The following is a 12396-nucleotide window of genomic DNA, read 5'->3' as shown; positions in this document are numbered from 1 at the left end:
TATATATGATGGGATGTTATTCAGCCTTAAAAAGGAAGGAAATTCTGTAATACGCTACAACACGGATGAATGAATTTGTCGACCTTACGCTCTGTGAAATATGCCAGACACAAAAGGACAAATTCTATTTGAGCTCACTTACAATTCCCCACATTACTTGCGATAGAATCTGTGTCTGCCGTGATATATTTTGATTTGCCTTTTGATGTAACTTCTTACTTTTTAAAATCGTGTGTGTTTCCTTCTACAAGGTATAAACTGGTTCGTGACCCGGCAAGTTGGGTCACAGTAGATGAACTCTCAGGAACAGTCACCACCAGGAAGCAAATTGACCGAGAATCTCCTTACGTAAACGATAGCTTTTACGTAATCATTGCTCACGCTATTGACGATGGTAAGTGTTGACCCAAAATTAGGCGGGAAAGTGTGTTTCCTGGCTTCCTGAGGGAAAATAATTCTAGTGACAGTCTTTCAGCCCAACCTGGAAAACTGTAAATCTTTTTATCACTAGGCAGCTACTGGCACCTATTTTTTTTTAATGTTTATTTATTTTTGAGAGAGAGACAGAGTGTAAGCAGGGGAGGGGAAGAGAGAGAGGGAGACACAGAATCGGAAGCAGGCTCCGGGCTCCGAGCTGTCAGCACAGAGCCTGACGCGGGGCTCGAACTCACGGACCGCGAGATCATGACCTGAGCTGAAGTCGGACGCTTAACCAACTGAGCCACCCAGGCGCACCCTCCTTTTTTTTTTTTTTTTTTAATCTGGCAACTATTTTTGATGATAATGTTTGAAATGGCAGACTAGAGGCAAATGCCATGGGAAGAGGGGCAGTATTCCTTCAGAAGATTGAGTCGATGAGGAAGGCACCATCGGACCCAGTGTCTGTTCCATCTAGCCATAAAGCAGCTCTTTAGCTCTTTCTCAAAGCCGGTGGTGGGTGATAAATACTTAGCACAGTGTCTCTGTACTGGGAATGGCTTATAAGCTCTGACAAGTGTGACCGTATGGGACAAATTTGTCATAAACCTGGCCGGGCAGTTCTGTGAGCGTGTTACAACACTACTGTCTCTGATCTCCCATGGCTGAACTTTTAAACCTGCTGAAACCAGGGTGCCTGGGTGGCTCAGTCGGTTGAGCGTCCGACTTCAGCTCAGGTCATGATCTCACACTCTGTGAATTCGAGCCCTGTGTCAGGCTCTGTGCTGACAGCTCAGAGCCTGGAGCCTGCTCAGGATTCCATGTCTCCCTCCCTCTCTGCCCCTCCCCTGATCATGCTCTCTCTCTCTCTCAAAAATAAATAAAAACATTAAAAAAAATTAAAAAAAAACCTGCCGAAACCAAAGTTGAAAAAATCACAACTTTCAAATAACTTTAGTTAATTGCCTTGAAGGAAATCTGTGAATTCAAACCCAGGTTTTAAGGGAAATGTAGGTGTATATCCCATTTGCACGATTAATGAGTAGAATGTTGGTTAGGTTAGGAAGATATTAAATCTGTGTTCCCAATCGTTTTTTTTTTTTAATTCATTTTGAGTGGGAGGGGGTGTGGAAAGAGAATCCCAAGCAGGCTCCCCACTGTCAGTGCAGAGCCTCATGTGGGGCTCGATCCCACAAACCGTGAGATCATGGACTGAGATCGGGAGACAGATGCTTAACTGACTGAGCCCCTCCCCTGCCCCCGGGCATCCCCCAATCAGTCTTAAGTGAGGAGAAAGAAAGGGGGTCCATCTTCCAGGGATCTGAAGAAATGATGTAGTGGGGTCCAGAGTACCCATTATCTGGTGTCCCCTGGTGGCTGACACTATAGAACTGTAGTGACAACCAGGATTCTGATGTGGACTCAGCCAAGATACAGACCATTTCAGTCACCACCTCACACCCGTTTCACTCCTGTCCCACCCCCTTCTTGATGCCTGGCATGATCGACACCCAGAAAAACGAATGATTCTATCCCACCTGGTTCTACAAGTGATTTTGGGTGGCAAGCGTTTTGTTCACGTACCCTCCCCAGAGATTCCAAATTTTCCAAAAAGCAGGAAGACAGGTCAAACACCTACTGTAAAGCTTACGACTTTGAAAGGGAAATGGAGTCAGTCTTTCTGTGGATCGGCTCTCTTCCCCGGAGGGCGGCAGGGCGCATTTTCCAGGGATTTGTGCGAGTGGAAAAGGTTCTTTCATTAATGAGCAACCCTGTCTGGAATCGCTGTGTTCCAAGGCCTCCCGCCGCAGACCGGGACGGGGACCCTGATGCTTTTCCTGTCCGACATCAATGACAACGCCCCCGCTCTCCATCCGCATTCTCGATACATGGAGGTCTGTGAGTCTGCGGCGAACGAGACGCTCCTCCTGGAAGCGGAGGATGGAGATCTGGAGCCCTTTGCAGACCCGTTCACGTTTGAATTGGACAAGTTGTGGGGAAATGCAGAAGACACATGGAAATTGGGGGCAAATCGGGGTGAGTATTTGTTCTGGCCAAGGATAAAGGATTGAAGGCAACCTGACTCTCACAGACACAGGCAAAAAAGGAATTTATTGGCTTATGTAACTGAGAAAGATGCCAGGTAAGCCTGTGTTCCAGCAGAACTGGGTTTAGGTGCTCAAGGGACATCCCTGGACAATGTCTGTCCTTACCGTGGCTCTGCCTTTCTCTGGGTTTCTTCTTTTGCACGCAGGCTCTCCTCTGGGGTGGCAGGGTGGCTTCCGGGAGTCCCTAGGACCCATCCTAGCACCTGGCAAGAAGACGTATGTCACTGTGTGACTGGGGTCGCCTGCTGGGAGTTGGGAAGGGCAGATATGTGGACTGGCTGGTTCCGAGTCCACGCAGAACCACGCTGGGATCTGGGCTTTACACCTCCTGACCCACCTGGGCTGAGGGTTCCGGAGGTGCGGCTCTCCCAAAGGAAAACGGGGGTGCTGTTACCGGGAGGAACCACTGGCATCCATCGTCAACATTCTCCTTTGAGCTTCTAGCAGCGTATCTGCAGAATGGCGCATGTCTTTTAGTTGCCACTGTGAGCTCATGTTTATGGTTCCCAGACCCAGAGTGTGTAGGGAAACACTGAACTTTTTCCCACAAGAGCTCTGGCCTTTGCCCTTGGCTTCCGGGAGTTGCTCTCTAGGCCCTTGGGACGTCCTGCCTGAAAGGAGTGTTTCTGCTTACCTGGGGTCTTGTGCCAATCGGATAGGAACACTGGGATTTAGGGTGGACGCTATGGGTCCTGTGGGCATCCGGCCATCTCCAAAAATGCTGGGGCCGGAGGTCAGCCGTACGGGTGGCTGGCCAGGTTTACATGACTGAGTCTTGAGAAAGATTCTGGACACAAGGCTCAGTGAGCTTTCCTGGTTGGCCTTGCTCCAAGAATGTTGTCACTTACCTACGCGGGAAGTGACGCTGTCCTGACAGATACAGAAAGTGACACCGTCCTGACTCCACGGATACTTCTCTGGACTCTGCCCTATGTGCTTCCTGCCCTGACTGATTTTAATCTCTATCCGCTTGCTGTGATAAACCATAACTATGAGCACACAGCCTTCAGTGAGTTCTATGGGTCCTTGGAGAAAATGTTCAAACCTGAGCGTGGTTGAGAAGCCACGGACTTGTAGCAGGTGTCACAAGTGGGGGTGGTCTTGGTGACTGTTCCCTCTCACTTCGAAGTTGGCTAACTTTTGTACAGAGCCTTGGCACATGGTAGGCACTTAGTAAATACCTGCTGAGCAGATAAGCAAATGAACGAGTGAATTGCACGCAAGGTCCGTTTCCTTTTGCAGATCGGTCAGTTGAACTTTGGATGTTGAGAAGCCTCCCGCCTGGGAATTACTCAGTGCCACTTTTCATCAGAGACAAACAGGGACTTTCCCGGAAGCAGACCGTCCACGTGAGGGTCTGTTCCTGCCCTGATGGAGTCACATGTGCGGAGCCGTCGGTCACAGGAGCTGGGCTCCTCGTGGGGGCCCTGGTCCCTCCCTTTGCAGCGTTCGTGGCTCTAGCAGGTCAGTGGTCTGCGGAACTGTCCTCGGGATGCGGCTCCTCTCCCCGGCCTGTCAGCCGGCAGTGTGGAGTCCTCCCTCCGGGGCGGGGAGCGGAAGATGGCAGCGATCAGTGGGATGCCTTGAGAATGACCCCTAGGCTCATTGGAGTCACGGACTCAGATCAGACTTCCCCGACCTGGTCGGACATGCTGCCTGTCTGGCGAGAGCAGCTTCTATTCAGCCGGCGGCTGTTGATAGCAACGGAGCCCGTAGACGAACGCTATGCTTTGCAGTAATGCCGGGGGCCACAGTGTACAGATATCTAGGCTCCTGGGCTGGGAGGAGGCTGACGAGGACGCTAGATTCTCAAATAAACAATACGATATTATCGATCGCATGGTATGAATCGATTCAACCAATAGTGATCTGGCACCTGCTCGGGCCCCACGCTGCACTAGTCCCACAGCTACAGAGACAATCGCGGCCCAGTTTGGCCGTGTCCACTCATGGCCGAGTTGCAAGTTATCAGAACCAGATCCCGTCAAAACCCCCATCCGACTCATTGTCCTGCCTGGTCTCATTGTAGTGGCTCTGCTGTTCCTGCTGCGGTGCTATTGTGGCTCCGAAGCCACGGGGCACGGACGGTCTGTCCCACGTGACCAAGGCCAGCAGACGCTGATCACGTATAACGATGAGAGCAAAGCCATCTCGACCCAGGTAACGGGGCCTCACGCGTCGTGTTTCATGCTGGTGATGTCCGCAATTCACAAGGCACACCTTCCCATTCATCGTGCCTTCTCTCATCGCTTCAAACTCACGCATGTTTGAGTGGAAAATGGGCAAAAAAAAAAAAAAAAAAATCCCGTGAAAATTGTCCAGCTCAACTACATTGATTTCTTGCGTTAGGTCGGTCATTGTCAACTAGGGGCAATTCAGCCCCCCCGGGGGACGCGTGGCGATGTCCGGAGACGATTCTGATGGTCGTAACGGGTTGGGCTGGGGAGACGTGTTTTTGGCTTCCAGGGGGTGGAGGGAGGCCAGGGCGGCTCCCAAATGTCCTCCAGTGCACAGGACAGGGAGGGGGCTGGCCGAGGTGCCAGCCGCGCTGAGGTGCAGAAGCCTTGCTTAGAGGCAGACGGTGTCTGCCGCGTGGAGCTTCTCTAGATGGAGAGTGTGTGAGGCTCACCCGTGAACCGCCTAGGGCAGGGGTGAGGCACAACCCGGCCCTCCGCCCTCTCCCAGCCGAGGCTGGGCACCGAGCTCACCAGCCTGTCAGGGACTTCTCATTCGCTTCGTCACAGCGAGCGCGCCATTCACCCTCACGTCCTCACCTGCGCACCAGGGATGGCAAAGTCCACCTTAGAGACCGGCTGTGGATCAAGCAAGACCTGCCCGTGGAAGCTTCTCACCCTCCCCAAGACACAAGGCGATCGGCAGGTGACTGTTGGGTTTGCAAAGCTGCTGCCGCCGCCGCTGACCTTGCTGGGTGTCGTCACAGCAGCCCTGGGCTGAGGTCGGCCGGGCAGCGCAAGGAAGGCACTGCGAGCTCTCCTGCCTCACTTCACCTGGAAGTGGTGGTTGATCTAAAAACCGAAAGCCAAGAAACGCGCGGAGGGAGCACCACCCTTCCTGCGCGGGGGACACGGGATGCCCCATCTTGCTCTCGTCTCAGATCTCCACCCACAACTTTCTCCTGGGACAACAAGAGACTTGTCGCGCCAAGTGAGACGTTTTTGGGAAAAGACAGTCCAAGTCACTTTGGCCACGTGCTTGAGTAAACAGGGCGATGTTCTCAGAAGTGATGGGTGGTTGGAGAAGCTGGCGGTGACCCAGACCCCTCGGCTTCTTCTCACATTTGCTCTTCCTTCCTGGCGTGAGGGAAAGGGAAGCGACCGCCTTGGGCCATGGTGTGAGTGCACCTGCCTGTGTGCCCACAAAGGACTGCTCTGAGCCCTCCTGGGGTGGGGTCGAGAAGGCAGGAGGTATGGTACAAACTCTCCAGTACACACAGCACGGCCCAACCCCGGGGACCCCGAGAGTGTTGCCGCAAGCCTTGGAAGAGAATGAGCTTTGGACTCTGAGGCCCCATCACAACAGTCTTTTTCACCATCATTTCCTGTGAGACACAGAACAAGAAACTCTGCCTCCTGACCAGCAGTTCCGAAGCCGTGGTCTGGATTTACGGGATAGGTGTATTTTCCAGAGTCGGGATGTTTCCTGTGAGGGTGTTGATCCGTGTTTGGGATGTTACTCCTTGCTCTCTGCCTTTATTTCTGCCATCTGTAATTTCAACCCCGTCATATTTCTTTCCGTGTGCCCACAGGGAAGGCCAGATGTCAGGGATCAGATGTCAGTCTGGTTGCTAAACACAGTGGGGGCGGAGGCTGAGCTCGGTGCTCAGGTAAGCACGGCCCATCGGCTGCTTGGGTTTAGATGGAGGGTGGCTCTGCGGAGGGTTCCCGCGGCAGGGAGCCCCCAGCCCACATCCCTCACGCCCCTCTGCGAGCCCGCTCCGTGCCTGCCTGCCCCCTGCCTCACCCGCAAAGCCCTGTGACTCCACTCGGCCTAACAGGTCAGCAGCATCCGGTGGCCCCACGCCCAGATTTCAGCCTCAGCGGTGGCACCTTCACGACCTTCTGCCACACGCACATGCCACCCGTGCCAGTGTCCTTTTTACAATATTTCTTTCAGTGGATTTCTGTCCGGATAAAGCACGTTTCTTTAAACAGGAAATCCTATATTTCAACGGTAAACAAAAAACTAGTTTTACCTGTACAAAGAGCTGAGAAGTGGAAAGTAGATACAATCGAACTAGAACCCCATAACTCTGGGTAGAAAATGCCACCTGCCAAAGGCTCAGGTCTCTGAAGAAGGTAGAGACGGGAGAGCCACGCTGTCACCGGGTGGAGACCCCCCCGCCCCCCGCCCCCGATGCCATCAGGAGTGTGGATGAGGAGTCAGAGGGGGAAACATCGTCTCACCCTGCAACTCAACGTCATTTAAACCCGTGTTCCCAAACCGGCCAAATCTTCCCTTCTCTACGTGATAGATGATCCGACTTCAAAGACAGCGAGTTAATCCGGGCTGCCATAAATTATTGAGCAGGTGCTTGGCTGGGGGTGAGCAGGGGCCGGTCCACGGGCGTCCCGCCCACCAATCCATGCCCCTGGGGGAGGAGGACTGCTCCTTCTCTCTTGCACACCTTGCACACCGATACCGTGTGAGGTGCTTCGGGGGGCCTGTCAGCTTCCAGAGGCCAGAAGCATTGAGCGTGTCCTAGGCATGCACCCTGCAGGCCCCACCCGCTCTTTCCCAGAGCCCGCGGTGGAGGGTGATCAAGGCCTGCCGCTTCTGCTTCTCCATGTGCCTCTGGGTTCCTTCCACCCAGAAAGTGAAAGTCCTGCAAATAGTAACTTCCCCTGTGGTGACGGGTTAAATACAGTGCCATTCACACACCTTCCCTCAGCCAAGGTGTCACGTATGATTTATTGGGTAACCTGATATGTTAAAATCTGCCGCAAAGCATGAGCTTTGTTAAAGCCACCATTAAGATCCACTCCCTGCTTTATTCTCTTGGAAATTTTGTTTCACCATCGAAGGGCCTAACAGAATAACAGACACCCAAAGCAGAAATTGCCGACAGCCCCACCCTTGAATCCAGCTTCATTGGTCTGTGTCACTGGCTAGGTCTTGTGCACGCACACCCTTGGTTTTCGGGCATCTGCAGCACTACGGATGGAATGTTCCAGTCCCCGCCTACAGTCATGGTGGGCCACCTGCTCTGTCCCCAGCTCTGCTCTTGCATTTTTCCACCTTTCTCTCCCCTTCCACCCCCTTCTCCTCACACTAGCTTCTATCTGCACATGAGCATAGTGCGAGGGAAAGGTGCGGAAGGACGCACACGCGCGCTCTGCTTGCAGCTGGAGGGAAATGCGTTGTCTTCCGAGTAAATCAACATCCGCCTCCCCCGCCCCCCAGGATGCACACGACGTGCTCGCACCTGCGTCTAGAACAGCAGAGCAGGAATACTTCGTCTTGGGGACTTCAGTGCATTACAGAAGCTCACCGCCTGTTGCGGTAAGAACCCCTAATGTGTGACAGTTGGCTCCCTTGAGAGGCAGCCCTTGTAGAAGATTCTGTGATGCCGGTAGAACAAACACAGTCAATGAAAACCTTCTCATTTACCTAACTAGCTATGGTTATCGTTGGCTGTTAAGAGTTGTTGTTTGATAGTTTTGATCAAATATGATGCTTCTTTTTAGAACACCCACAAAGGAATACATTTTCTTGTGTCCATCTAAGGGTACCTGAGATAACCCATAAGATTACAAACACGTGGCTTTGGCCCCAATCACATTTCAGCCCTCCTGCCGACTGAGCCCTGACATCCTCCTGCATCGTGTCTTCATGCCCTCTATGTACAAATTCTAGAACTATTGCTTTGATTTTTGGAATGATTTTTCTTGGGGGGGGCGGGGGGAGCCCGGCTGGCTCAGTCAGTGGAGCACGTGACTCTTGATCTTAGGGTTGTGAGTTAGATCCCCATGTTGGGCGAGGGGCCTTAAAAAGTGGTTTTTCTGAAATCATGTGGCTTGGAAGAAATTGTAAAAATAGGCCAGAGAGTTTCTGTGTACACTTTCACTCAGCTTCCCCCAAAGATAACACAACCATAACATTTTATCAAAACCAGAAAACTGACTTTGGTACAGCACTATTGTTTTTAAATTTGTATTTAATGTTTATTTTTGAGAGAGAGAGAGAGAGAGAGCGAGCAGGCACAACTGGGGGAGGGGCAGAGAGCGAGGGAGAGAGAGAATCCCAAGCAGGCTCCACACTGTCAGTGCAGAGCCCGATGTGGGGCTTGAACTCAGGAACCATGAGATCATGACCTGGGCTGAAATCAAGAGTCAGATGCTTAACCAACTGAGCCACCCACGTGCCCCGGTACAACACTACTAATACAGGTCTCAAATAGAGACCTTATTTGGACTTCACCAGCATAACTAGGTACGACTTTAACAAAAAATGTAGTTTTGACGACAACTAAAAGAGGTATTCGAGGTCCAAAAAGCCACAATTTCTATGATGGAAAACTTCTATAAAAGAATTCATGATCTCTATCATTTCATTCTGTTTTCTCAGGCTGTGTTTGAGCTAAGATAAAAACGTGCTGTTCTTTTTTGTACAAAGATGATGCCGTGGACCCACGCTTGAGTGGGCTTGTGTATTTGTGAACGTGCCCCTCTAACCCTGGAAGGGCTGGCTTCGTGGGCCTGGACCTGGTCGGTCACATGGGGCCCTGTGCTCACAAGGGCCCCGTGCCTGGTTTAAAGCCCTGTTGTCACCACCTTGAAAGTCTTACTGTTTGGACAAGGGGCCCACGTTTTCATTTTGCAGCGGGCCCTGCAAAAAGTGTAGCCGGTTCTGGGTCCCAGGGATGAATGTGCCTCACACGCAGATGTTGAGCCTACGCCCATGGCGCAAAGCGAGCCTTCCTTGGGCCTTCCTAGACCAAAGATTGGGCTTGAAAATCTCACGTTTTCATCCTCCATCTCCACAAAGCACCATGTAGCTGGCTTGTGGATTTTTGCTATGGACAACAACATTGCCATCACTGGAATTATTATACCTGTAGTACAAAAGTTAGAAGCGATGTGATTGCAAGAATGTCTAGTTACACGTTTGCATCCTTGGAAAATTAATATGAAGCCAAATAGACGTTCCATCCGTGTTACTTTTCCTTTACTGATTTATGTATTTTTCATCCTTTTTAAAATTAAGGGTTGTGACATGCCTTTTGAGCCAAGAGGCACGAGGAACAAATATTCTACTCCCGTAAGTACAGATGGATGTGTCACCAGGGAGAGGGTTCCCTTACCTTGCTAACAGCTGTGGAAAGCCCTGAAAATTGGAAATTCGAGAAATTCTGCCCAACACCCAAATGAACGAAAAGGAGGCGTTAGTGTGGAGAATGAATTCGAAATAAGTAAAAAAACCACACATCTAGACTTGGAAGCATAGAGTTTTTCAGTCCCTGGCAAATTCCTTTTGCTGCCGAGTTGCTAAGAACTTGGCCACGGCCCGAATATTCTTTTGCCATCCTCTTCACAGGCTTACAGAAGTTTTGAGCGAAGAGGGCCCCAGAGGCCCTCTGGTTCGTTTTGTTCCTAGACCTTACTAGCAGCAAAATTCTTCTGTTCATCTAAGATCCTGGGAAGAATGCCATTATAAGTAAAACAGATAAGGGAGGCTTCTTATTAATACCCACTTCGAGTATACTGACACTCACAACGTAGACCCATTGCCAGAGCAATCAGTGGAAACAGTGGTTCTGCTGAAAAACAAAAAATACCAGTGAGACGTTGTGGATGAAGAATGCAAAATCCTCTTATCCCAGCACCTGATTCATTGCCCCACAATGTTGTAAATCGGTTGTTAAAATATCAAGAAAATCTGAATTTACGCCAACAGGCAGTTTCAAATATTAAGTTTTTAGGTAGATCGATTTATAATATCAGTATCTCCTTTGATTAAGCAAACAGGAGATGAAAATTTCATCCAAGTTCATGAAAGCAAATTGTGACACTTTTCCTTTTATGAACATGTTGGGGGAGGACTCAATTAAAGAGACGTAAACGATTTTCCATTATATTATAAAAATAGCATTCAAAAATATGTTCAAATAATGTGCACATAGTTAAAATGAAATTCAAGCACTCTCGCTGGAGTGTCCTGGGGGAGTCGTGGCTCCGGGGACACAGGCTGAAGCCACTGACTCAGTGCGAGGCCGGGAAGCTGTCCCGTTGGTGAGGGCGGGGGCACATGCTGTCTGCGCTAGGGCAGAATGGCCCCGAGTCTCACTGGAGACGGAGAAGGACTAGTGTCCGACCAGTGAGCGCCTGGTGAAGGGCCCGGGTGGCAGGAGAGGTCTCTATCTCCAAGAGCCAAACCTGGCACAGCATCCCCAGCCAGCGCCCTCGTCGGGGCCGCGAGTCCTCAGCACTCTTTGTAGCCGTCCACACTTGCTCTTTGGCTAAGTGAGTTTAGTTCAGGTCAGTCGGTGTGATGTGGCAGGTAGGCAGATATGTGTGTAGATGGGTGTGTGTGTGTGTATACATGTGTGTGTGTTACACATGAACTTGTACAACTGATATCCTATGTGGACATGTGAGGTTTTATATATACATGAAATTGTCCCAGACTTTCCCATTTTTCACATGCTTCTCTGGACCGCCACAAGTACCCCTGCGCTCAGGGATGGCCGGGAGTCACGTCAGTGTCTTAAAACACAAATCGTATGGAATTGCGTCCAGTTTAAAACTTCCCGACGGCCTCCCACCGCACTTGGGAAACAGCCCGCAGCCTTGTGGCCCAGGGTCCTCTGGGATGTCCCGCTCATCCCTGGCCTCCACCTGCCGCTCGGGCTCCAGTCTCTCCGTGCTCCCCCTGGACTGCGGGCCTCTGCTGCTCCTCCTCGGTGGCCCTGGTGTTCCTTCCTCCCGCTCCCCCTTCTCCCGAGAGGCCTCCCTGGCCCCGGCTGGGCGGGGTCCCCCTCACTGCTGCTCCCCAGCGCCTCACTCTTGTTCCTCTTCACCCTCAGGTGCTGGCCCTGCACCTGTGTGAGCACGGGAGCGAGGCCGCCTTGCTCTCGTGCCCCAGGCGCCTTGCCTGCCTGGCCCCGAGCGGCCCCGACTCCCACGATTCGGTTGTGCATGCTGCGGGCTTAGCGCGCTTCCCCACCGCGGCGCCCCAGCCGTTGCCAGGCCCAAAGCCCCAGACCCGCAGACACTTGCCAAGTGAGTGAAGGGTGCCCGCCCACCACTGAGAGCCAGGACCAGCTCTTCCAGAATCATCTGCTCACTGAACGGAGTTTGCGAACCTACCTAAAGCCTGCTGGCTGGTCCTGCCAGGGCTCCCTTCCCCAGCCCCCCAGAGCCGCTGCATTGAAAGGTCCAGCATCGGCGCCTGCCGGGCCTCCCCTCTCTCCCAACGCTCAAATAGGGGACATGTGTGCACACAGTCCTTGGCCTGCCAGTCCCTGGGGTGGCCCTTTGGCTGGGAGGTGGCCCTGTCCCTGCCGGGCAGCGGAGGTCAGGAAGGTGAAGGGCCCCCCTCACTGGTGTTGGGGTTCTGCTGGTTGGCTTCGCAGGTGTACCGGGATGCCGTGGTGCCCAGACGATGCCCGGAAGCGAGCGCGGGGACGATGGCGGAGACCCTGAGCCAGGTGGGAAAGGCTTCCTTTTGTCAGTGTGGCTTCCGCTTCTGCCTCTGACTCCAGGTCCCCGGACCCTGTTTGGTGAAGCCGAGTGATGCTCCCCTGGCCATGAGGATGGGTGGCAGGCAGGGCGGCGCCACTGGGGCTTGAGGGACCAGACCTTGGCACTCCACAGTCACCGCCTGGGGCCTGCCCTGTGTCAGGTCCCTCTGG

The 12396-nt window shown here is 52.4% G+C and overlaps 1 protein-coding gene across 1 annotated transcript in view; it reads left to right on the top strand.

Moving 5' to 3' along the window:
* The window catches only part of CDH26 (cadherin 26), a 41497-nt gene that overhangs the window by 26145 nt on the left and 2956 nt on the right, over nt 1-12396 (top strand). The window contains exons 10-17 of the mRNA XM_015066466.3: nt 252-394; nt 2215-2454; nt 3768-3989; nt 4555-4685; nt 6292-6369; nt 7947-8045; nt 9750-9803; nt 12118-12192. Coding sequence (XP_014921952.1) covers nt 252-394; nt 2215-2454; nt 3768-3989; nt 4555-4685; nt 6292-6369; nt 7947-8045; nt 9750-9803; nt 12118-12192 — 1042 coding nt within the window. The remainder of the gene's footprint in view (nt 1-251; nt 395-2214; nt 2455-3767; nt 3990-4554; nt 4686-6291; nt 6370-7946; nt 8046-9749; nt 9804-12117; nt 12193-12396) is intronic.

The sequence above is a fragment of the Acinonyx jubatus genome, chromosome A3 (assembly GCF_027475565.1).
Source record: "Acinonyx jubatus isolate Ajub_Pintada_27869175 chromosome A3, VMU_Ajub_asm_v1.0, whole genome shotgun sequence".
Taxonomy (NCBI): Eukaryota; Metazoa; Chordata; class Mammalia; order Carnivora; family Felidae; genus Acinonyx; species Acinonyx jubatus.
Note: the sequence above shows the minus strand (reverse complement) of the source record. Positions and strands in the feature narration are given on the sequence as shown.